Below are 23557 nucleotides of genomic sequence, written 5' to 3'. Positions count from 1 at the left end.
ACAAAGTGGAGGAGCAATTCAGCGGGTCAGATACGAGGCGTATGTGCCAGGGGCTTCTAATGATCACGGATTATAAAAAGAACGCCAGTCACATTCTGGACAGCAATGCAGCCCTACAGGATGAGTTAACACCTTTTTCTCAAAATTCCAGCAAACTACTCTGAGCTGCCGAGGAGAGCCCCCGAGGACAAGGAGGGCTATGCCCTTACGTTCTCCATGGAGGATGTACAGTTGAAGTCATAAGTTTACATACACTTAGGTTGGAGTCATTAAAACTCATTTTTCAACCACTCCACAAATTTGTTGTTAACAAACTATAGTTTTGGCAAGTCGGTTAGGACATCTACTTTGTGCATGACACAAGTCATTTTTCCAACAATTGTTTACAGACAGATTATTTCACTGTCACAATTCCAGTGGGTCAGACGTTTACATACACTAAGTTGACTGTGCCTTTAAACAGCTTGGAAAATTCAAGAAAATTATGTCATGGCTTTAGAAACTTCTGATAGGCTAATTGACATCATTTGAGTCAATTGGAGGTGTAACTGTGGATGTATTTCAAGGCCTACCTTCAAATTCAGTGCCTCTTTGCTTGACATCATGGGAAGATCAAAAGAAATCACAACAACAGCAAAGGATCTTGTGAAGATGCTGGAGGAAATGAGTACAAAAGTATCTATATCCACAGTAAAAACGAGTCCTATATATCGACATAACCTGAAAGGCCGCTCAGCAAGGAAGAAGCCACTGCTCCAAAACCGCCATATAAAACCCAGACTACGGTTTGCAACTGCACATGGGGCAAAAGATGGCACTTTTTGGAGAAATTTCCTCTGGTCTGATGAAACAAAAATGTTTGGAGGCCGAAGAACACCATCCCAACTGTGAAGCACGAGGATGGCAGCATCATGTTGTGGGGGTGCTTTGCTGCAGGAGGGACTGGTGCACTTCACAAAATAGATGGCATCACGAGGACGGAAAATTACGTGGATATATTGAAGCAACATCTCAAGACATCAGTCAGGAAGTTAAAGCTTGGTCGCAAATGGGTCTTCCAAATGGACAATGACCCCAAGCATACTTCCAAAGGCAAAATGGCTTAAGGACAACAAAGTCAAGGTATTGGAGTGGCCATCACAAAGCCCTGACCTCAATCTTATAGAAAATTTGTGGGTAGAACTGAAAAAGTATGTGCGAGCAGGGAGGCCTACAAACCTGACTGAGTTACACCAGCTCTGTCAGGAGGAATGGGACAAATAACCCAAGTTACACAATTTAAAGGCAATGCTACCAAATACTATTTGAGTGTATGTAAACTTCTGACCCACTGGGAATGTGATGAAAGAAATAAAAGCTGAAATAAATCATGCTCTACTATTATTCTGACATTTCACATTCTTAAAATAAAGTGATGATCCTAACTGACCTAAGACAGGGAATTTTTACTAGTATTCAATGTCAGGAATTGTGAAAACCTAAGTTTAAATGTATTTGGCTGAGGTGTATGTAAACTTTTCAACTGTATGTAAGTCATTCAAACAGCTAGCTGTTATGTTTTCAGACATTTTCAATATCTCTCTCAATATTATCCCAACCTGCTTCAAGATGTCCACAAAGACCACATCACCACCCCCCCACCCCCCCAGCTCAAACTCCATCAAGTTCACTGACGACACGACAGTAGTAGACCTAATTACCAACATCGACGAGACGGCCTAAGGCGAGGAGGTAGGCACTTTGGCGGTGTGTTTCCAGGTAAACAACCTCTCCCTCAACGTCAGCAAAACAAAGGAGCTGATTGTGGACTTGAACTAGGCTGGGTCCGCCCCCATCCTCATCCACGGAGCCACTGTAGAGATGGTGAAAAAGTTCTCAAAAAAGGAGCTGAAATGGTCAAACACGGACAATGTGGTGAAGAAGAAGGCACGACAGCAACTCTTCAACCTCAGGAGGCTGATTCAATTTGGCCTGTCCCCGAGGGCCCTCGCAGTGTTCTACAGGAGCACCATCGAGAGCCTAGTGACTGGCTACATCACAGCCTAGATGGCCACTCCACTGCCGCTGACCACAAGGCGCTAAGGAGGTGACACGCTCAGCCAAACGCACCATTAGGTGCACACGGCCTGTCCTCCAGGACACCTACAGCACCAGGCGTTGCCCTTAAAATGTCAGCGAAAATATGTGTAACATTGGATATTTTCCCCCTTCCGATCTCTACAACCTACTCAACATTATAAAAGTGAAAGAACATTTTCCAAATGAATACGAAATAAGCATGTATTGATTGCGTATGTCTTTTACACCCCAGAGTTAACACTCGGTGGAAGCACCTTTGGCAGCCATTACAGCTGTGAATCATTTTGATTAAGATTGTATCAAAAAATGTAAAAACATTTTCCCTGTGTTATTGGGAACGGACTGGAGCTGTGTTTGACCATGAATAAATGTTTTGCCTCCAGTCCTCTTTACCAGGTCTCATATTTCACTGTAGTCTCTTCAAGCCCCGCCCCTGTACAGAACCATGCTTCAGCACAGTGCTGCTGTGCTAAAAATAGAGCCATGTGAGAATGGAGGTGACACTGTGGTAAACACACTGTCAGGGAAATTAACAATTCACCACCACCTCTACCCAGAGAATGCTGGTACTTGTTTTTTTTATTAACCTTTATTTAACTAGGCAAGTCAGTTAAGAACAAATTCTTATTTGCAATGAGAATTTAACTGCCTTGGTCAGAGGCAGAACGACAGATTTTTACCTTGTCAGATTTTTACCTAGTAGAAGAATGTTTTTTGTCTAATGCTCAGTGATGAAATTCCATTGAAATGGACCTACTTGTAGGGCACAACAAGGAGCTATGACACATTACTAGGCTCAGTTAGAGTATTGCCATTACAGTTAAGAGTATCCCTAATGGTCGGCCATTACATACAGAACTGTGCTCAGATTACCCCCAACGTGAGTGACCACGAAGAATATAAATACACAGAATGGCAACTGGAGTGCATGACACAGAATTATCCCTAACCACTTGCGCAGGGACAGATATGTTTTCATCGCCCTAATGGCTAAATTAGGATTGGGGTAGAGTAATCGGATCCTAGATCCGTGGTTAAGGGCTAGCTACACAGAGTGCATGACACTTTGATGGGGGTGGGGCCCGCCAGTTGAGCATCCCTGGTCCAGAGTGATAGGGCCACCTTCTGGCCAGAGATGTTATTGCAGCAATTTCTGTTATCTTCCTATCATTTTTTATTTATGTATTTAACCTTCATTTAACTAGGCAAGTCAGTTAAGAACAAATTCTTATTTACAATGACGCCCTACCAAAAGGCAAAAGGTCTCCTACAGGGACGGGGGCCTGGGATTAAAAATAAATACAATATAAATATAGGACAAAACACACATCACAACAAGAGAGACAACACAACACTACACGAAGAGACCTAATACAACAACATAGCAAGGCAGTGCATAGAGGCATAGTAAGTGCATAGAGGCATATGTATAAACAGCCACACACACAGCGACCCTGAGGGAGAGCTGAGCTATGATCATGAAGTCATAGGACAAGGAGGTCAGGCATCTCTGTGACAATGGCGGGAGGAGGGAGGGAGGGTGGAATCAAGGAGATGGAGTTATTCAAAGATCCACAGGATGGAATCAGACACTGACCTGCTTTTGCTCGTGAGTTAAGACGGTTCTATTTGAAGCAGTGCATAGAGGCGTTTGTGTCATGCGGCATGTTAAGACGGTCAATTGACTTATAGTTCACAGAATGCTTGATGCTTATTTAAAAATAAATACATGTTGAATTTCATCAAAACATCAAAATACCAAAGCAGTATCTGGCAGGCCTGCACGGTTTCAATTTCTAAACATGATCAAACTGTGTCTCATCGTTTTCTGGTACTGGAAAAATAGAAGTACAGTTGCATTATTACTGTATGTCACAACAATAAAACAGTACATTTCAAACACTTCTAATCTACTGGATAAAACTGAGAACTCCCTAACTCTCCTTCAGCAGTCAAACATTGTGGGACCCTTAGAACCCAACTACAGCTTTGAGTTGACATCTGCTTCCTGGTCAAACTGCACCATGGTGACCAATCCATCATCAGACAGACTCCCCGTCCGTAAAGCGAAGGCCAAACGTTGTAAAAAGACACCTCCCTCGGCTCTCCTTCCTTTGTCTGTTTCCTAAAAGGATTTTCAACGGCTTTGATATATCAGAGGGTAAAAACTGTCTGCTTCTGACGGTCCCAGAAATAGATTGAAACCTGATATCTGTCCTCCAAGCGCAAACTGTGTGAGTAGAAAAGCTCTTGATATAATAACTGGCCTGTGTTTGTTTTGGGCCATCGACAAGCACGCCTGTCTATGCAATCAAATTAGAGACACAAAAGCAAAGTGAAATCGAATGATGCTGTTGATTTGTGCAAATTGACTGTACGGCCCACAATAACAGCTGTTGTCGGTTTAATCTGCCTGCACTATTGGTTAATCGCATCAGTGATCAGATAGTCACAAGGTGAATTTTTGTTGTTGTTGAAGTATGTCCGCACCATGTAAGTATTACAAGGAGGTGGAAAAGAGTAAGCGAGAAAGAGAGCCACCCTCACATTCCCCCTCACTCACTCACCTTCCAAACCACATCCAGCTAATCACTTCTCCAGACCTTCCCTCTGTGTTGTGTCTCCTGTTCTCTCCCTCTCCTGCTCTCTGTAGCCTGCTCCCTCAGCCCTGGGCTTCTGCTGGAGGTCTGCTAGATCTGATATCCCACTGTGTGCTCCCCTGCGCTACCCTGGCAGTGACCACAGTGTCTCTGTAACATCCCAGCCCCCTGGCCAGAGACACTGGGGCTATTGAGCCCTAGAGGAGCACCTCCCTGTCCGGCCGTCTGCACTGGCGCTGACCATTGTTTGTGTTGGCACAGGGCATAAAGCAAGCCTTTCTCATGCCGCCCGCTGCATCATACATTTTCCATGTTTGATTAGGGGAAAATACAGACAGAGAAAAACAGGGCCTGCCCTGTGGCGAGGCTAGAGGACGTGTCATACTGTCAAAGACCTGCGGCAAATAATATACTGTATATTACACAGGTTTCTTTAAGAGAAAGAAATGACACAGATAAAGTTGACACGGGCAAAGGTTGAGAGTATGAGAGCTGTGCGGAATTACTTTTTAATTTCGCTCTCCTACTTTGTGCTCCTTCTGAAAGTGAGAACACTGATGATATTTCACATTAACGACCTCCTCATTTGGCTGTAGACAGTAGTACAATATTTCATTTCCCATAAAGTTGTTTTTGGAGAAAGCGCTTTGTATTAAATGATTTAGGCCAGCTGTAGGAGTGACTGCAGCCACGGGGCTTGTCAAGTTAATGACCGAGAAGGTGATTAGCTCTGAGTGACATAATCACTTAATGTCGTGCAAAGGACGGGAAGGCTGAGATAAGGAACACTATATCACAGTGATTTGGGATGTACAGTTAGATCTCAACTTGAAGAAAAAGGGAAAATCTTCCACACAATATTAACCTTGCCTGCCAGGCTTCTAGGTTATCCTATAGTGCCGTTGGACACACAGCTGTTAAAAGAGACTCATACAAGCCACAGAGCGTTGCTGTTCAAATCCCAGAGCCAACTAGGTGAAAAATCTGTTGATGTGCCCTTGAGCAAGGCACTTAACCCTAATTGCTCCTTTAAGTCACCCTGGATAAAAGTGTTGAATGTATGAGTGGGGATCCCAAAAGGTGTCCAGCAGGCCCTCATATAATGATACTGTAACAAACACTAGAGTAGTATGTAACTGAACTATAGACTTAAGGACAGGCTTCCATTGGACAGCCAGATAGCTATAGTTTGACCCCTGAAAGCAGTGTGTTGGTGTTTGGGGAAACTGCAATGTCAGGTCCTCAAAATTTGTTAACGAAAGGAAATCCTGCCCAGTTTCTAGCGTCTTCTCTTTTCTAAAACTCTGCAAATCTGAGTGGAAAACAACAACCAAATCCAAACCCCTATCACACAACGTACCTCTGAAAACTGTCAGCGTAGGCCTATCAGTTTACTGGAGATGGTAACCTGGGACGTTTGCATTTTTTTCCCCCCCAACTGCAAATGGACCTGGATCATTAGTATTTAAATATTAACTAAAATGTTTGCTTGAAAGCATCTCAACAATGAAGGGGAAATTAGAAGATCAATTATTCATTACTTTTGTCCCTAGCCTCTGCTGAAATTCCTCCACTTGTAAAGCCTTGGGTCTGTCGTATGTAGCAATGGACACAGAATATAGGTCACTAGGTAAAACAACGTGGATACAAAGTGTCCTTTAAGGGGGGGGGGGGTGACTAACTAAGATTTAACCAGTCATACATTTTATTATTTTGCTCTCACTAAATGCTCCCCCCCCCCCTCCTAATGTGAATATGAGCAACTAAGCAAACTTTTCTGCAGGTCACAAGTGTCAAGAAATGTATTCACGTCGACACATTCCAGTGGAACCAGATATCCTGAGTGTGCACATTCCATTCATACTTCATTTCCAGCAAGTCCTGGAAGTGTGCAAGTCAGCACATCTACTGTCTCTATATATTGACAAAAACCCTTCAAGCTGACAGGAAGGATAGCCCTCTTTTTATAAGTTTGTGAGAACTGCATGTCAAGACCCGTGCCATGCCACAGGCAGGGAGTGGCAATGTTTCTAATAAATTAAATATAAAGCACCACGTTTTATGTTTCGGCAGCCCTGACACCTCAGTTTGAGATAGTGCCAAGGTATTCACTAGAAGGGGGGATAGTCCTATGCAGGACACATGGATTCATTTACAATTACCAACAACAAAAGACACAGGACTAACTTTGTTTTGTGTCCATTAAATCCATTCAGAGCCACAATATCCTGGATCTCATCAGACATCCTATTGAAAGTCGATAGGGATGGAAGCCATTTGTTTGGAATGGAGCGAGAAAAACCACACAACATTCACACACCCACAATACATCAACATACAGCTCAGCTCAAAACACTCCAACCCCAATTAGGTCCTGCAGAATGAATTACAAAAATGACAGTCATTACGGAGAAATGAATTATAGCCGGTGTCAATCTGTCCGCTGTCTCGGCCTTATCCTGGGCAGTGTGATATATGCTCCATAAGGCTTACTGCTTTAATGACGGCATGACATCCCTGGTATTCGTGGGCTGCAGGGTCTGTTGACCCGTAGCCTCGAAATGACTCATTAGAAGCCCCCAGGCCCAGTTCTCCCAGCCTACAGGATAACCCGAGGATAATACTCAGGTCAATTCAAGGGTAGCGGGCCTCATCCGCAGTCTGAATGACCCCTGCTCCCTGATCTCATGCGAACCATCCTGATCTCGTACGAACCATCCTGATCTCGTACGAACCATCCTGATCTCATGAGGGCACATTCTGTTTCGCTACAGAATGTGAGCTCGCAAGATCAAGATGGTTCGTACGAGGCTAACTTTAACTGTGAGTACATTTAAAATAATCAACCAGTCTCTTAAGTTAAAGTGGCTACTACTATACAACCCAAACTGAATTCGGTCATCAAAGATACCCAGTCATTCTAATCCAATGACCTTCTTCCAAAGCTGAGGTGCCACTCGGAAAAAGTAGCTTTTTCCACAAGTTATTCCCACTGTGATACCACACAAAATAGCACCAGACACTCCTACATGTAATCTGTGAGTGACATAAACCAACAGGGGCCATTTCAGAGAGTGTTTTCTCTAATGGCGAAGTCCGTTTTCTCACAATGTACAACCTTAGTATCTACTGTGGAAACAGAGATTACATGACTTTCTTCATGACACTTTCTCCTTTATCTCCTTGTCCTTGTCAAACGCTTGTTATTCTCCTGTCTTAGATTTCATGTTAGTTTTGAAACAAAGGATGGGCTGTTCGGACTTTGGTAGAGGCAGTCCAAATCAAAAAGGTATTATGTTTGTGCCAAAAGGATCCTCTTCAACCTTCGGATGTGTAAGTTCTGTTTTAGATAGGAAGGTCTGCAATTGGAAATAAACCTCACCCAGTGCATTTTTAGATTCCTCTTTTTGTAAAAAAAAAAAATTAAATTAAGAAACAGTCTGATACCCCCCAAAACAGATGTTTACTCTCTCCATGGCGACGCTAGCCAGAGCTAAAGGAGAGGAGAAACTAAGCTGGTACACAGAAACCACACAGGCACAGCTCGGGTGTGCTTTCACACCAGCCTCCCTGACAACCAGGATATTACCCTTTCCAATCCACACACGTGTACTATAGACGCATAGCAGAACCACAGAGCTGAGAGCCCAGTCTTTACTGCCAGGAGAGCTGAACAGGAGGGCCAGTGTGAGGGTGACAAGTCCCCTTTATCGGTCTGGAGGTTAAGTATGTTAACATTGACTTGTGCAGTCACAAGGTTCAGTTGTTTTAAGCAGAGGGTTGATCTTGAGGTAAATCATATTTTATAGAGGCAGACACCATGCTGAATACAGAGCAGAGAACAGTGTTGTGCACTGTCATTTCCAACATCTTTATTTAGTGGTACATTTTAGTCAGTGGATAAACATACAACGGAATGTGGAGAAAACACCTGGGATTCAGAACTCTGAATTCTGACTAATGATCCTGAGGGGAACTCCGTGTCTCATTAGGATCTCTAGCAGAAAAACAAAAGACAACAAAACAACAAAGAATGTCTTGATGGGATAGAGCGAGAGAGAGCAAGATCGAGTGAGAGAACGAGGGAGGAGGGGTGGCTATTAAGGGAGGGAAGTACACAACGCGGTATGGAAACAATCCACACATACAGTACTGTAGTTTCCCCAACCTCCATTCTGCCATATGACTGAGAGAGAGAGACCACTCACAGCTCTGTGCGTTTCATTTGCTCTGGTAAAGCCATCCATTTTGTAAACAGCTCAAATGACTGCAGATCAGTAGTTCTGAGTGAACGGCGAAAAACAGGCAGGGGTCTGTTATAACCAACACTGCCTCGCTTGCATTTGCAGGAACAATTGAGGAAGAATCGATGTGCAGTCAGAGGGTCCCATCCTGTCCGCTACAGGTTTAATTGAAAATATGCTAATAGGGTGCTGCCGGGTGCTGATCAAGATGAATCACCCTGGAGCTCTGCCGTGAGTCAGAGGGGAGAGCTGGGCTGGCTGGGGAGACATGGCTGCTCTGCTCCATCATAGACAGGACAGGAAGGAAGATCCAGCATAGATAGGACAGGAGGGAACAACAATTGGTCTACAGCAGGGATGGGAAACTTTGATAGGGGTGGGGGCCACAAAAAAAAAAACAGAACTCATGAGGGGCCACAGTGTCTCGCAAAGAGAACGGCAGTAAATCGTTACAAAGAAATGAAGCTCAGTCAATCCGGAACATTTCTAAAACTTTGAAAGTTTCTTCAAGTGCAGTCGCAAAAACCACCAAGCGCTATAATGAAACAGGCTCTCATGAGGACTGCCACAAGAATGAAAGAGTTCAAGTAACAGACACATCTCAACATAAACTGTTCAGAAGAGACTGTGTGAATCAGGCCTTCATGCACAAATTGATGCAAAGAAAACACTACTAAAGGACACCAATAATAAGAAGAGACTTGCTTTGGCCAAGAAACATGAGCAATGGACATTAGACCGGTGGAAATCTGTCCATTGATCTGTCTGATGATTTCAAATTCGAGATTTTTGGTTCTAACCGCTATGTCTATGTGAGACGCAGAGTAGGTGAACGGATGATCTCTGCATGTGTGGTTCCCACCGTGAAGCATGGGGGAGGTGGTGTTATGGTGTGGGGGTGCTTTGCTGGGGACACTCTCTGTGATTTATTTAGAATTCAAGGCACACAACCAGCATGGCTACCACTGCATTCTGCAGTGATACACATCCAACCTGGTTTGCGCTTAGTGGGACTATCATTTGTTTTTTAACAGGACAATGACCCAACACTCCTCCAGGCTGTGTAAGGGCTATTTGACCAAGGAGGAGAGTGATGGAGTGCTGCATCAGATGACCTGGCCTCCACAATCACCCGACCTCAACCCAAATGAGATGGTTTGGGATGAGTTGGACCGCAGAGTGAAGGAAAAGCAGTCAAGTGCTCAGCATGTGGGAACTGTTGGAAAAGCATTCAAGGTGAAGCTGGTTGAGAGAATGCCAAGAGTGTGCAAAGCTGTCAGAGGCAAAGGGTGGCTACTTTGAAGAATATTTTTATTTGTTGAACACTTTTTTTGTTACTACATGATTCCTTGTGTGTTATTTCATAGTTGTGATATCTTCACTACTATTCTACAACGTAGAAAAAAAAGTACAAATAAAGAAAAACCCTTCAATGAGTAGCTGTGTCCAAACTTTTGACTGGTACTGTATATACATACACACAGTGGCAAGAAAAGGTATGTGAACCCTTTGGAATCACCTGCTTTCCTACATAAATGAGTCATACAATTCGATCTGATCTTCATCTTAGTCACAAAAATAGACAAACACAGTGTGCTTAAACTAATAACACAACTTATTGTATTTTTCTTGTCTATATTGAATACATAATTTAAACATTCACAGTGTAGGTTGGAAAAAGTATGTGAACCCCTAGGCTAATTACTTTTTCAAAAGCTAATTGGAGTCAGGAGTCCACTAACCTAGAGTCCAATCAATGAGACGAGATTAGAGATGTTGGTTAAAGCTGTCCTGCCCTATTAAAAAAAAAAAACACTATTCACAAGAAGCATTGAACGATGTGAACCATGCCTGGAACAAAATAGACCTCAGAAGACCTAAGATTAAGAATTATTGACTTGCATAAAGCTGGAAAAGGTTACAAAAGTATTTCTAAAAGCCTTGATGTTCATCAGTCCACAGTAAGACAAGTTGTCTATAAATGGAGAAAGTTCAGCACTGTTGCTACTCTCCCTAGGAGTGGCCGTCCTGCAGAGTTGACTGCAAGAGCACAGCACAGAATGCTCAATGAGCTTAAGAAGAATCCTAGAATGTCAGCTAAAGACTTACATACATCTGTGGAACATGCTAACATCTCTGTTGACGAGTCTACGATAAAACACTAAACAAGAATGGTGTTAATGGGAGGACACCACGGAAGAAGCCATTGCTGTCTGAAGTTCGCAAAAGAGCACCTGGATGTTCCACAGCGCTTCTGGCAAAATATTCTGTGGACAGATGAAACTACAGTTGAGTTGTTTGGAAGGAACACACAACACTATGTGTGGAGAAAAAAAGGCACAGCACACCAACATAAAAACCTCATCCCAACTGTAAAGTATGGTGGAGGGAGGATCATGGTATGGGGCTGCTTTGCTGCCTCAGGGCCTGGACGGCTTCCTATCATCGAAAGAACAATGAATTCCCAAGTTTATCAAGATGTTTTGCAGGAGAATGTAAGGCTATCTGTCCACCAATTGAAGCTCAACAGAAGTTGGGTGATGCAACAGGACAACGACCCAAAACACAGAAGTAAATCAACAACAGAATTGTTTCAACAGAAGAAAATATGCCTTCTGGAGTGGCCCAGTCAGAGTCCTGACCTCAACCCGATTTAAAATGCTGTAGCATGACCGAGAGCGGTTCACACCAGACATCCTAAGAATATTGCTGAACTGAAACAGTTTTGTAAAATTCCTCCTGACTGTTGTACAGGTCTGATCCGCAACTAAAGGGAAAAAAAAGTTTGGTTGAGTTTATTTCTGCCAAAGGAGGGTCAACCAGTTATTAAATCCAAGGGTTCACATACTTTCCCCACCCTACACTGTGAATGTTTAGACGGTGTGTTCAATAAAAACATGAATTGTTTGTGTGTTATTAGTTTAAGCAGGCTGTGTGTCTATTGTTGTGACTTAGACGAAGATCAGATCAAATGTTATGACCAATTCATGCAGAAATCCAGGTAATTCCAAAAGTTCATATACTTTTTCTTGCCACCGTATATCGCATTTATTTTTGGGGGGTGAAATTGGTCCACCGGCCAACAAAAGGGGTGTGGGGGGGAGTTGCCTGCCGGCCACCAGTTGCCCTTACCTGGTCTACAGAAAGAGAGACAGCAAAGGACAGAATAGCCACAGATCTACAGGGCCAAACATGTCCTCACAAACCATCTCTGTTCAGACAAGAACACACACTTATGTTAAATAAACGTATGCACATACACACAAAACTTCTCTCCCCCTCTATCTTTTTCTCCCGCTCTCTTCTCTACCTCCAGGGGACATGCATCAGCGTGACCATGACATCAGACTACAGAGCAGAGAAGTGGAGCCGGCACTCCGGCGTACCGTTCGATCCATTGACATGGCAGCCTCTGCTCTCAGCTGCAGCTCTGGATCCATTGTCTGCATCCCTCCTCACTGCCACACACGGACACCGCTTATACCCCACTACTGCAGCCAGGTAGGTACTGCAAGCAACCATCAAACACACACTGACAGCAACAGACAGACATGTGCCCACCTACCTGAGCCTTCATATATCTGCCACCTCTGTGTCGAGTGTCGAGGAGACAGAGACAGAGAGAGTTCAGGTGGAGCTGAGAGCCCCTGCACTATAAGGCAGGCTCGTTGATCTACGTAGAGCTGAGGTCGATAAACAGGCTGCTAAGCTAGCAGAGGAGAGGTGGATAGAGGTGGGATATAGTGCTGTAGTGTAGGCTGCCTGGGGTTAAGAGACATGGAGCACCAGGCAGGAACCTCTATCGGACTGATTTATTCTTTAGTCATCAGCACATTCCCTTGAATGTCAATGAAAAGGAGAGTCTCTCCCTGCGCCCTCCCCCTAACCGCTCTCGCTCGCTCTCGCTCTCTCAGCTGCTCTGTCAATCTTGTCTTCTCTCTCTTTCTCAGTCTACTTTCATACCACCATCTTTCTCTCATACACTCAGCTGTTTTATCTCTCCCCTTCATCCCTCTCTCTCTTTCAGTGCATTCATTCAGCTGTGGCATTGATCTCGGGCACATTGGGGACGTGTCTGTCCAGAATCAGTTTGTTGCAACACTGTTTCCATGCCTCTCTCGCGCTCTTTCTCCACTACACATTACAGGACCAGAGGGGAAATCTGATCTTTGTCAGACAACACTCTGAAACAACTGTATTATAAATTTATACTGACTGAATCTAGACTGACTCCTCATACTAAATAATGTATTGCAATCTATATTGGCTTATAAAATAAGCATTATATTTCAATCTTAACTGGTTTGACTCAAACCACTTCTGTAGCGTATGAATGCAAAGGAAAAACTAATCCCTGCATGCGATTGTATAATCTGAAACGGAAACCATGGACATCGCTAGCGGAAAACGTTGTCAGTATCATCCGCCTTCCAGGAAACCTCCACCTCCCCGTCTTTCCTCTGGGCCTTGTGTCCTGTAAAGGCCTCGCTAAAGCTCCCTAGCCCAGTCCTCTGACTCTATGCTGGGCCAGAGACCACAACACTGTGTCTGTCAGCACCTTGTGGAGCACAATAGAAACAGCTCTCTCCATGGAAGGCTCCGTTAGTCCAGATTCCAGTTACCACAGGATTTACCTATTGTAAAATAGCTGTGCTGTAAAATGTTATTTTTTTTGTATTTGTATGAAGCAATCTTGGAAACCCAGAATCAAATGTTGCGTAACTGCGTCAGCTACTAGATACATGTCAAATCGAATGGCTCTAAACTCATCTACGTCAATTTCAACCCAGCATTAACCTGGGTCTAGAACATCATATTCATATCATATTTCTTCCAACACGGCTGCCTTACAGTATAATGCTGCGGTTTTTCTCTTTCTGCTCCCAGCAGGCAACCCCCACTTTCTCTGAACAATAGTAAGTAAACGTTAGTTATAGATCTCTATAGAGACAAGCAGTAATCAGATGGAGGAACCGCTGGAGAGACGCCAGGTGGAGAGAGAGAGCGAGAGAGAGAGAGAGAGCGAGAGAGAGAGACAGAGAGAGAGAGAGCGAGAGCGAGAGCGAGAGAGAGAGAGAGAGACATAGAGAGAGAGAGAGCGAGAGAGAGCGAGAGAGAGAGCGAGAGAGAGAGAGCGAGAGAGAGAGAGAGAGACATAGAGAGAGAGAGAGAGACAGAGAGAGAGAGAGAGGGGAGAGTAGAGAGCTGAAGAATACTCTGAGGGAATACACACAAGCCAACGGCTCCCCACATCCCCTCATCTCTTATTTCTCTGTCCTCAAATAGTTAACAGAGTGGAATACTTGTCTAGTTGTTTGTTAGGGTAAAGACATCCCACATCCTTTCATTTCTCAGGTCTCTGCCCTTGGGGAGTTCACAGTGGCATACTTGTCATCTCGTTTTTTTGTTGTTGTCTGGGAGTTAGTTAGTTTATCTGTCTTGTTAGTTAGCCAAGACAGATAAAGGGCTGTGCATCTCTCCTTCACTTACTACAACTAAACACCAAAGCAACTGTATGGGTGGAGACTTAAGAGCTACTGTATGAAGGGACTTGGTTTGGGAACATTTTAAGCTGTGGATGGGGACTCCGGTCCTCTTTCGTAAAAATGTTCTCACCAACAGATGGAGCCAGTGCACAGCAATTCAGTACCAAAACCATTCTGTGATTTCATTTGACAAGTGAGTGAGTAAAAATAGCGACTGCACTTAATGAAGGAGAATGTGAGCGAGAAAGAGAAGATGGAGAATATATATAGTGTGTTTGGGGATGAGCAGGAGTGAGCGGAGGAATAAGATTCTCTCTCTGGGGAGCTCATTTGGGGATTGTGAAGCTGACAGTAACAGTACTGTATAGAGAGAAATGGTTTGATTTCCAAGTCCAATACCAAGACAGGGGAATGAGAGACAGAATGACATGTTTCTGAGCCAATTACGGTCTCTGACTGAAATATTTGGCAATGAATCCCACTACAGTTGTTAAAGATCTTTCTTTAGTGTCATTTTGATGACAGAGCAATGATGGAGTAAGTCCCCATTATACTTAACTACGATGACAGAAACATCCATAACATATCCAATTTCCTATGGAATACTCGGCCCTTGAGAAAAATATCTACAGAGTAAAGAAAATAACCACTGCGAAAACATGTTCAGTTGAAATACATGTAAAAGCCTCACTGTGTCAAGACGGCTTTGTTGGAAATGTGAATGACTGTCATTGAGAAAAGCCCCTCCACGGTGAGGACCTGTGCACGTGAGCAGTGCACGTGAGCAGTGCACGCTCATCATCAAACGCTGATGGAACTACTGCACGCAGTTGTCACGGTAACAGAAAAGGCTGACAGAAGAAGTACTTCCTAATAACTGTCAAAGAACGATTTAGGCCTGAAGGCCAAATCCAATGAAACGCAAACGAGCATTGCTTTCGCGTAGACGTGAGGAAAAATAGACTTGCTTTCTAATTTGAAGCGCACGCCGCTTTTGACGGCGTTGACGCTCACGGCTCGTCTGTTTTCTGTCATTCACTACGGTGCATTCTTATTCCAGCGTGTACACGCTCGTTTGCTTGTTTGTTTGATTTGGCCTTAACGCATAAAATGCCCTAGAAGGATAAACAGTACACTTCAATTATTATTTACATGCAACAGTCCCAACACTGTAATTTCTCACAGAGGCAGGTACTAATTTAAAGATGTGGGGATCCATCCATGGAGATTAACTAGTAGGCTTTGAAACCATGCTAGTCAACTGATTATACTCAGCAGTGTAGCGTTAGGGTTAGTTCATGCCCAAAATAATAAATAACACAACTTGTTAATATTTGTATTTATTTTGGCTCCCCATTCGCTGCTGCCAAAGCAATTTATACAATTTTAAAAACATTACAATACATTCATAACACACTGTGTGCCGTCAGGCCCCTACTCCAACACGACCACATATCTACAGTACTAAATCCATGTGTATGTATAGTGCATATGTTATCGTGTGTGTGTGTGTCTGTGTCGCTTCACAGTCCCCGCTGTTCCATGAGGTCTTTTTTTAATCTGTTTTTTAAATCTAGTATTACTGCTTGCATCAGTTATTTGATGTGGAATAGAGTTCCATGTAGTCATGGCTCTATGTAGTACTGTGTGCCTCCCATACTCTGTTCTGTGTGCCAGTAGTTTAGACAGGCAGCTCGGTGCATTCAACATGTCAATACCTCTCATAAATAAAAGTAGTGATGAAGTCAATCTCTCCTCCACTTTCATCCAGGAGAGATTGACATGCATATTATTAATATTAGCTCTCTGTGTACATCCAAGGGCCAGCCGTGCTGCCCAGTTCTGAGACAATTTTAATTTTCCTAGGTTCCTTTTTGTGGCATCTGACCACAAAAAAAAGTTTGATGAAGTAGTCCAGAAATTCTACATCAATAGGTCACAACAGGATAAAAAGCTACAGAATAATTTAACAGGGCAATCAATAGTTGTAGTCTCAGAGGATCGCACTCGGTCTAAAAAATGTCATTTGCCAATTCTATGAATGAATGGGGCGTAAATAATGATGATCCGTTCAGTTATTTGATGACCTCCAACATGTGGACTATACATCTATTAGCACAGGATCCATCATCAACCGGCTCTGAAGAATCTTGGCCTATGAATTTGTAATGCTTCAGCTTTAACCCAAGGCCCAGGGTAATTGATCTACTGTTCTCTTGTACAATCTCTCAGACAGACAGAGCTGAAAGCACTCCGGTGGCCCATTGAGCTATTTTATAATATTTCTCACACACACACACACACACACACACACACACACACACACACACACACACACACCTTCCAAAATGTGGTTGCTGGCCCATGTTGACTCCAAATCAATGCAAGCTTTATTTATACAGCACATTTCAGACGTGGAATGCAACAGTGTGCTTTACAGGGAAAGAAAACACTGAAAATAAAAGCTGAAATATTTACTACACAACAATCATCATATAAAAAAACTTATGAATAACACAAACTGAACATCTAAAAAGCACCCTAAGAAAAAGCTAAACTAAAAAGATGTTTTAAGATCTCCTTTTTATACAGTATGTCCACAGTTTCGGCACCCCTCAGGTTCTCTGGCAGACTATTCGAGAGGCTGGGGGCAAAACTAAAGGCTGCCTCTCCATACCTCTTGGTCCTAGGCTTTGGGTTAGTTAAAAGGTCAGTGCCAGAGAACCTGAGAAACCTACTGGGTACATAACTAAAAAGCATGTGACATGTAATGGGGCGCACAATTGTAGATTGAGTTATAAACCAATAGAATATTTTTTCAATGAATTCTAAAACTCACAGGCAGCCAGTGCAGAGACCTTAAAACCGGTGTAATGTGTGCTCTCCGTCTGGTCTTGGTCAGTACCCATGCTGCAGCATTCTCTATGTTTGGCAGTTGACCAATGGTTTTCTTGGGAAGACCAGACAGTGGAGAGCATCAAGCCTGCTTGTAATAAAATAAATCATCCTGAGAGAGAATCGGCAGCACCTTGGAAATGTTCCTCAGGTGGTAAAAAGCTAAAATCCTCTGGTGACACAGAAATTAAAAGTTGTGTATTGTCTGCGTAGTAGTGAAAATCAATGCTGTGCTTTCTGATAATGCTGCCAATGCATAACATATATAAAACTGAACAGTACCGGACCCAAAATTGAATGATATTTATGTTCAACTAGGCTGACAAAAAAAAAATATTGACCAGTTAAATAGTTCCTAAACCAATTTAGAACTGGATCGGAGAGGCCAACTCACCTCTCCAGTCTGTCCAGAAGGACATCATGGTCGAATGCAGCACTTAAATCTTAGAGTACAAGGACAGAGAGCTGTTTGGCATCTGTGTTTGCTCTAAGACAATTTACCACATTAACTAAGGCTGTCTCTGGGCTGTGTTGGGCACAAAAACCAGATTAGATCATTTAAAAAAAAAATACAGTTGGCACTTAAAAAATCATTTAGCTGATTGAACACAAATTTCTCCAGAATTTTGCATACGAATGGAAGATTGGAAATTGGCCAAAAATGGCTAAGAGCTGAAGAATCTAGATAACTTCTCTTCTTATGCTTAACCCAGTTGTGTCAAATTGGCTGGATGTCCTTTGGGTGGTGAACCATTCTTGATACACATGGGAAAATGTTGAGTGTGAAAAACCTCAGCAGCATTGCAATTCTTAACACAAACCGGTGCGCCTGGCACCTACTAATATTCCCTGTTCAAAAGCACATACATCTTTTGTATCGTCCATTCACCCTCTGAATGGCACACATACACAATCCATGTCTCAACTGTCTCAAGGCTTTCTAAAAATCATTCTTTAACCTGTCTCCTCCCTTTCATCTACACTGAATGAAGTGGATTTAACAAGTGACATCAATAAGGGATCATAGCTTCACCTGGATTCACCTGGTCAGTCTATGTCATGGAAAGAGCATGTGTTTTGTACACTCAGTGTATAGCGTTTTGGAATGAAACTCTTCACGTGCTCCTACTATGTACAGACCTTACACACACACAAACACACACCTCACTCACATCATATCATTCAAAGACAGATAACGAGATAAAGAAGATGGCAACCTTGTGATTCTGCAGTAGAGCTAAATTGGTAGCTAATTCTGGCTAGAGGTAGTGGCACCGTACTCTTTGTGTGCATGTGTTTCGGGAGCGTGCGTGCGTGCGTGCGTGTGTGTGCGTACGCTCGTGTGGAATAAACCATATGGTGCAGTGTGTGTGTGAGAGCTGCAGTGCAGCAACATGAGCTCATCTATTCTCTCCTATCGTCCCCACCCCCTCCTCTCCGCTCTCATCATTACATAAGTTAATGCAGCACGCTCCCTCATTATCCACCAGGCAGCCACAGAGACGAGATGCTAAGGAATATGACATCAAAAGTAGGAGAACACAAGGGCTGCTAGAGAAAGATGCAGAAGAAGAGACGGAGGCAGTGCCTGCCTTTGAGCTACAGCAGTTAGAGCTACACTGATCATGCAAATAGAAGTATATGCAGGAGTCAATGTACATTGTGGCATTTCTTAGTGTATTCTGGCCACCAACACTAGAATACTGTGCCGAAAGTGAAAGTGAAAGAATGGGGATCGTGTGAAAGAGTGTAGCTTCACTGCCGTAGCAGAACAACTTCTGATGTATTGTGAAAGAATGGGGATCGTGTGAAAGACCATAGCAAAACAACTTATAATGTAGTGTGCCCTACCACAAGAGATTTCAACAACTCAGACGATCTTAACCCAATAACTCTATCAGTACTCATTAGTTAGGGGTAAATCCATTTGAATTCAATCACTTTTTTGACAGCAGCCCTTTTGTTTTAAACAAGAAGTGGTCAGAAAGTGGCCCTGAATGCCAAAAAACATTCAGATGAAAAGTTGACCCATTTTGCATACCCCACCCTACCATGTCTTCATCATGGGAAAAGAACGGTTGAGTTGGATATAATTTAAAAGCTTACAAACAGGGTGGGTGACGTTGCAATCATTGAAATATAATTCATAGAATGGGCCAATCCCTTCAAACCACTGCAATTTACCTGATACACCATTGAAATGTAAATTGAATTGAAATTGTGCACTACATTTTTGTTGTTGTAGTGGGGACAGTAACATTAGTAATCTCTAAAAATGTAACTTTTGGGAAAATGTTTATATAGATTTTGACAATTTAAAAAAAGTATGCATTAAGGTGTTTGTAATAGAATAAATGTGGCAAAAATGAATGTAGACATTAATAAATGCATTCCAAAAATGTTTTACAATGGTGGGGGAGTGCCAAGATGGAGGCACGGTGGCTTCAACACAGTGCCCTCTATTAGTAATCTAGTGTATAAATAAATCATTGATCACAACACATGACCAACTGCAGTGCACAAGGACCATTCTAAGAATTGATGCTCAGCAATCACAGAAAGGGCTATACTTTTATGCATTCAGTGTTCAAGGTGCAGTCTACCCTCTGTGAGTAACACGTTTAAATTATTAAGATGTGGACACTCACTCCAACATTCAATAGAGCTAAAGAACTGCACACACACATAGCCAACAGTAAAGTGACTTACTGTAGTCACACAAGAAAACATCTAGAGGATACAATATATACTGTGTAAATTCCAATTGAATACGCTCACTTTGGGTGCAAAATCAATTATGAACACAGGTGAGTAAACTTGTGAATTTGTGTGTGTGTGTGTGTATGTGTGTGTGTGTATGTGTGTGTGGTGTGTGTGTGTGTGTGTGTGTGTGAGAACGACGCACTACTTTCAACATGATCAATCCATACTTCAACAAATACAAATATCAAACTGTCCAATACTGTTGGCAGGAAAACAACCACACTTCAAAATGGCAACAACTGCTCATTACCATCTCCCTCAAATGGCATTTCTGACCAAAACGATTTCCCCAGACATGTCTAAGCTGTTCCACACCAGAAGGGAACTCACCACAGTGGGAGGACACGTCATGTTACAGCTTTTCCATTACACACGTCTGTCTCCTCTCTGCCCAGAAAAGATCTGTCAACATAAACCCAGCGTACCAACACAGGGACCAAACGTGCAGAATCCGGAGTCTCTCTTCTCTGGGTCCAGACCAAGGTCAAGATGCTGTTTGTCAAGATGTCCAGTTTAAGTCAGAACATCTTCAGACCAGGTCCACATTCTGGCCTGTACTTCCCACGGGGCTGGGTTAGTCCATTTGCTCTTCCTAGAGTCTATCATGAGGCAGGGTTGTCACAACAACCCCGGTTTCAGCCTATTCCACCCCAGTGTCGACACAAACAACGTTACAGACACGGACATGGACACAATGACTGACACAGACACAGTTGGAGATGCAGGAAGTGTTTGAGACTACAGTAGACTCCACTGGATTTCGCATTCAGATGAAACCCAACAGCCTGATCTCTTGTTTTTCCCTCTGGACTGGGGACGGGATGCAGGAGCGTTCGGCACCAGAGATGCTATCCAGACACACACATACACAGTAAATAAGTCATGGCTGCTGTGATCCACTCCACTCGCTGCCCTGGAATACGGATCAGATCAGGTTGCTTTGCTTCTACTGTGTCATTTCAGCCGCTCTCACTGTCAAACAGTCAGACCATTGTTTTCAACAACTCCCTCAAAAGCCTCTTCACTTCCGACAGTCTAGCTAGCCTTTCTTGCAAAACAACCTTTTCTTCCTGCCAGAGACTAACTCCACTTGAACGAGACACCTGTGAAAGCTTCAGAGTCTGAGATTTTATCGGAGGAGACAACTCCGGGAGGAGGCTGGAAAAAAGTTGAGAAATGAAAACTTTTCAGAAGCACAGTGTGTTTTGAAGAGACAGGCATTTTACTCCTGGGTCAGTCCATGTCTTGTGAGGGAGAGATAAGTTTATTTAAAATCAGCACAACTGGGTTCAGAAGATGGATGACTCAGAAAAACACAGAAAGGTGCAAAGTCAGGAAGAAGTAAACGGAATAAGCCAATCACAACACGAGCCTATTAAAAGGTCCAATGCAGCCCTTTTTAATCTCAATATCAAATCATTTCTGGGTAACAATTAGGCACCTTACGGTGATTATTTTTTGACCATTTTAATTGAAAACAAAAATAGCTTCTTAACAAAGAGCAATGTCTCAGGCAAGAATTTTGTTAGGATTGTCTGGGAGTGGTCTGAGTGGGGAGGGGGAAACAGAACATTTGCTGTTATTGGCAAAGACATTTGGAACTCTCTTATTGGTCTATTAACTAATTGGCCATGGCTACGGATACAGAGTTTTCGCCCACACCCACCCCACCGGATCATATTCTGCTCATGTGTTATTTTATGCACACATTTGTTTTTCTAACGTAGCTGCTGCTCACACTCCCGTCGCGATTCTCTCTTTTCTCGCCCTCTTCTGAGCCATGATGATGTAGCCTACGCCTGTCTCTGCCTCATATTTCTGAACAACTGAGAAAAAAAAAATAGGCCTGCGGCGATGTGAATGATCATTCCAAAACATATGTTATGAAGGCTACAACCGTCTCTGTCGGTTGTCACGGATATTGCAGTTGCACAAACAGGACGCAGACAAAACTCTTAGGAGAAAAAAAAACGATCAGCGTTGGCTAATCTTTATAGTTGCTGCCGTATTGTAGTTCCTCAAAAAAAAGAGCAGTACTTAACGGCCTGTCTGCTTCCTGCGCAACTTAGCCAATGTGTGCAATGATGGTGGAAAAACAACATTAAATCTATGAGGATTCTGTGTTATGCACTATAGCCCGTTACCATATATGTGATTGAATATTATCTGCTGTTGGCTTGTGTAGATGTATGTGTTATGCAACATAGCTGACTTGAGACATTGTTAACAGTTTCAGGGCCATGGGCCTTTCTCATGATGGGAAAATACAGAATAACACGAAGACAGGAACTGTGCAATGAGTTGGGGGGGCACATTCAGAACGTAGTGTTGCGAGAACAAACAGTCTTTTGTTAGATAACAGGAGCCAGGTGCCTGATAACTGTATATTCTACACAACTACAACGACTGACTGCCGGAGAGCCCGGGGGATGGGACCAGCTCTGCGCCAACAATCAACGATAGGCTGGGTGAGTCTAAACCACGCCCAGTCTCTACTCTGACAGGCCGGCTCGGAAGCAGGAACTACTTCTGTCATCAGAGTATATTATAATATCTTTGTTAGGAACAAGTCAGTTCTCTGTTTGCCCTGCGAGGTGGGACAGAGAGCCGTATTTACGAAAATTGCATTGACCACTTATTGCTTAGCTAATAAAAAATACATAGTATACAATTCGGTGACTCAGTGTCATATTTATCCTGATACCAGATTCGATTGACACAACCCTAACAAATCGCTAATAAGACTGTCTGTCCTGCTGCGTTCCACCTCTGGGCAGCCGAGGGTGTTTCCAGACCTTTGAAAAAAGTCTGACAAATGGGCGAGATCATTATGCCATATATGCTGATATCGTGAGTAAATAGCTGCATGCAACTCAGCAGCTAAGAAGAACATGAAATCGCTAGACTGCCTGTTTGTGTTGTGCTTATGTTTGCAATACTGACAATAAAGTTTCTACGAACATGCCAATAATGTATTTTGTGTAAAACATCTAAATAGCTGCATGTAGTCTACTAGCTGCATTATGCTTACTGAGGCATGAAATGCAATAGTTTGAACAGTTGTGTGTACAACATGAAGTTTGTAGGCTACACCAGCGACCAGACAAAGGCGATCAAGCAGGGGGGCGCGGCGGGAGCTGCAGCAGCGCACTCAGCCCAGCAGCTACTTAGGCAGCGGAGTGGGCAATCAGCTACGTAAAAATATATATATATAATATATATATACACATGCGCAGAAATATCCATATTTTTAGCCTGGCCAAATTGGGATAGAGAAACTCTGTATCCATAGCCACTCCGTAAATATGATATCACCAGGGAGGCCAAAATTCCATTCTACTAAAACAGGCTGACATTTCATGTGGTCTTATCAAACAACTCTTACACAAAAAGGCCATTAATCATTTATTCCAACCTCATAGCGTGGAAATGTATATAAAATTACAGGAAAAAAGGTTTTCCCCTGCACTGGGCCTTTAAAAATAAGATT

At 43.1% G+C, this 23557-nt stretch overlaps 1 protein-coding gene across 14 annotated transcripts in view; it reads right to left on the bottom strand.

Annotated features, from left to right (window-relative positions):
* iqsec1a (IQ motif and Sec7 domain ArfGEF 1a) overlaps positions 1–23557 on the bottom strand; it is a 187335-nt gene that overhangs the window by 43683 nt on the left and 120095 nt on the right. For 2 of the 14 annotated variants that reach the window (XM_090184222.1, XM_090184232.1), the window contains exon 1: positions 20398–21323. The exons of 8 other annotated variants lie outside the window; for them this stretch is intronic. Coding sequence is in view for 2 of the 6 variants with exons in the window: in XM_021615552.3 (XP_021471227.3) it covers positions 4647–4660 (14 nt within the window). In the remaining 4 variants the exon portion in view is untranslated. Of the gene's footprint in view, positions 1–4646; positions 4951–12488; positions 12968–20397; positions 21324–23557 lie in introns of those variants that run through there. 4 more of the 14 variants (XM_090184220.1, XM_090184230.1, XM_021615552.3 and 1 more) reach the window with 2 other exon arrangements.

This window comes from Oncorhynchus mykiss, chromosome 9 (assembly GCF_057628025.1).
Source record: "Oncorhynchus mykiss isolate SJ-2025 chromosome 9, ASM5762802v1, whole genome shotgun sequence".
Lineage (NCBI taxonomy): Eukaryota > Metazoa > Chordata > Actinopteri > Salmoniformes > Salmonidae > Oncorhynchus > Oncorhynchus mykiss.
Note: the sequence above shows the minus strand (reverse complement) of the source record. Positions and strands in the feature narration are given on the sequence as shown.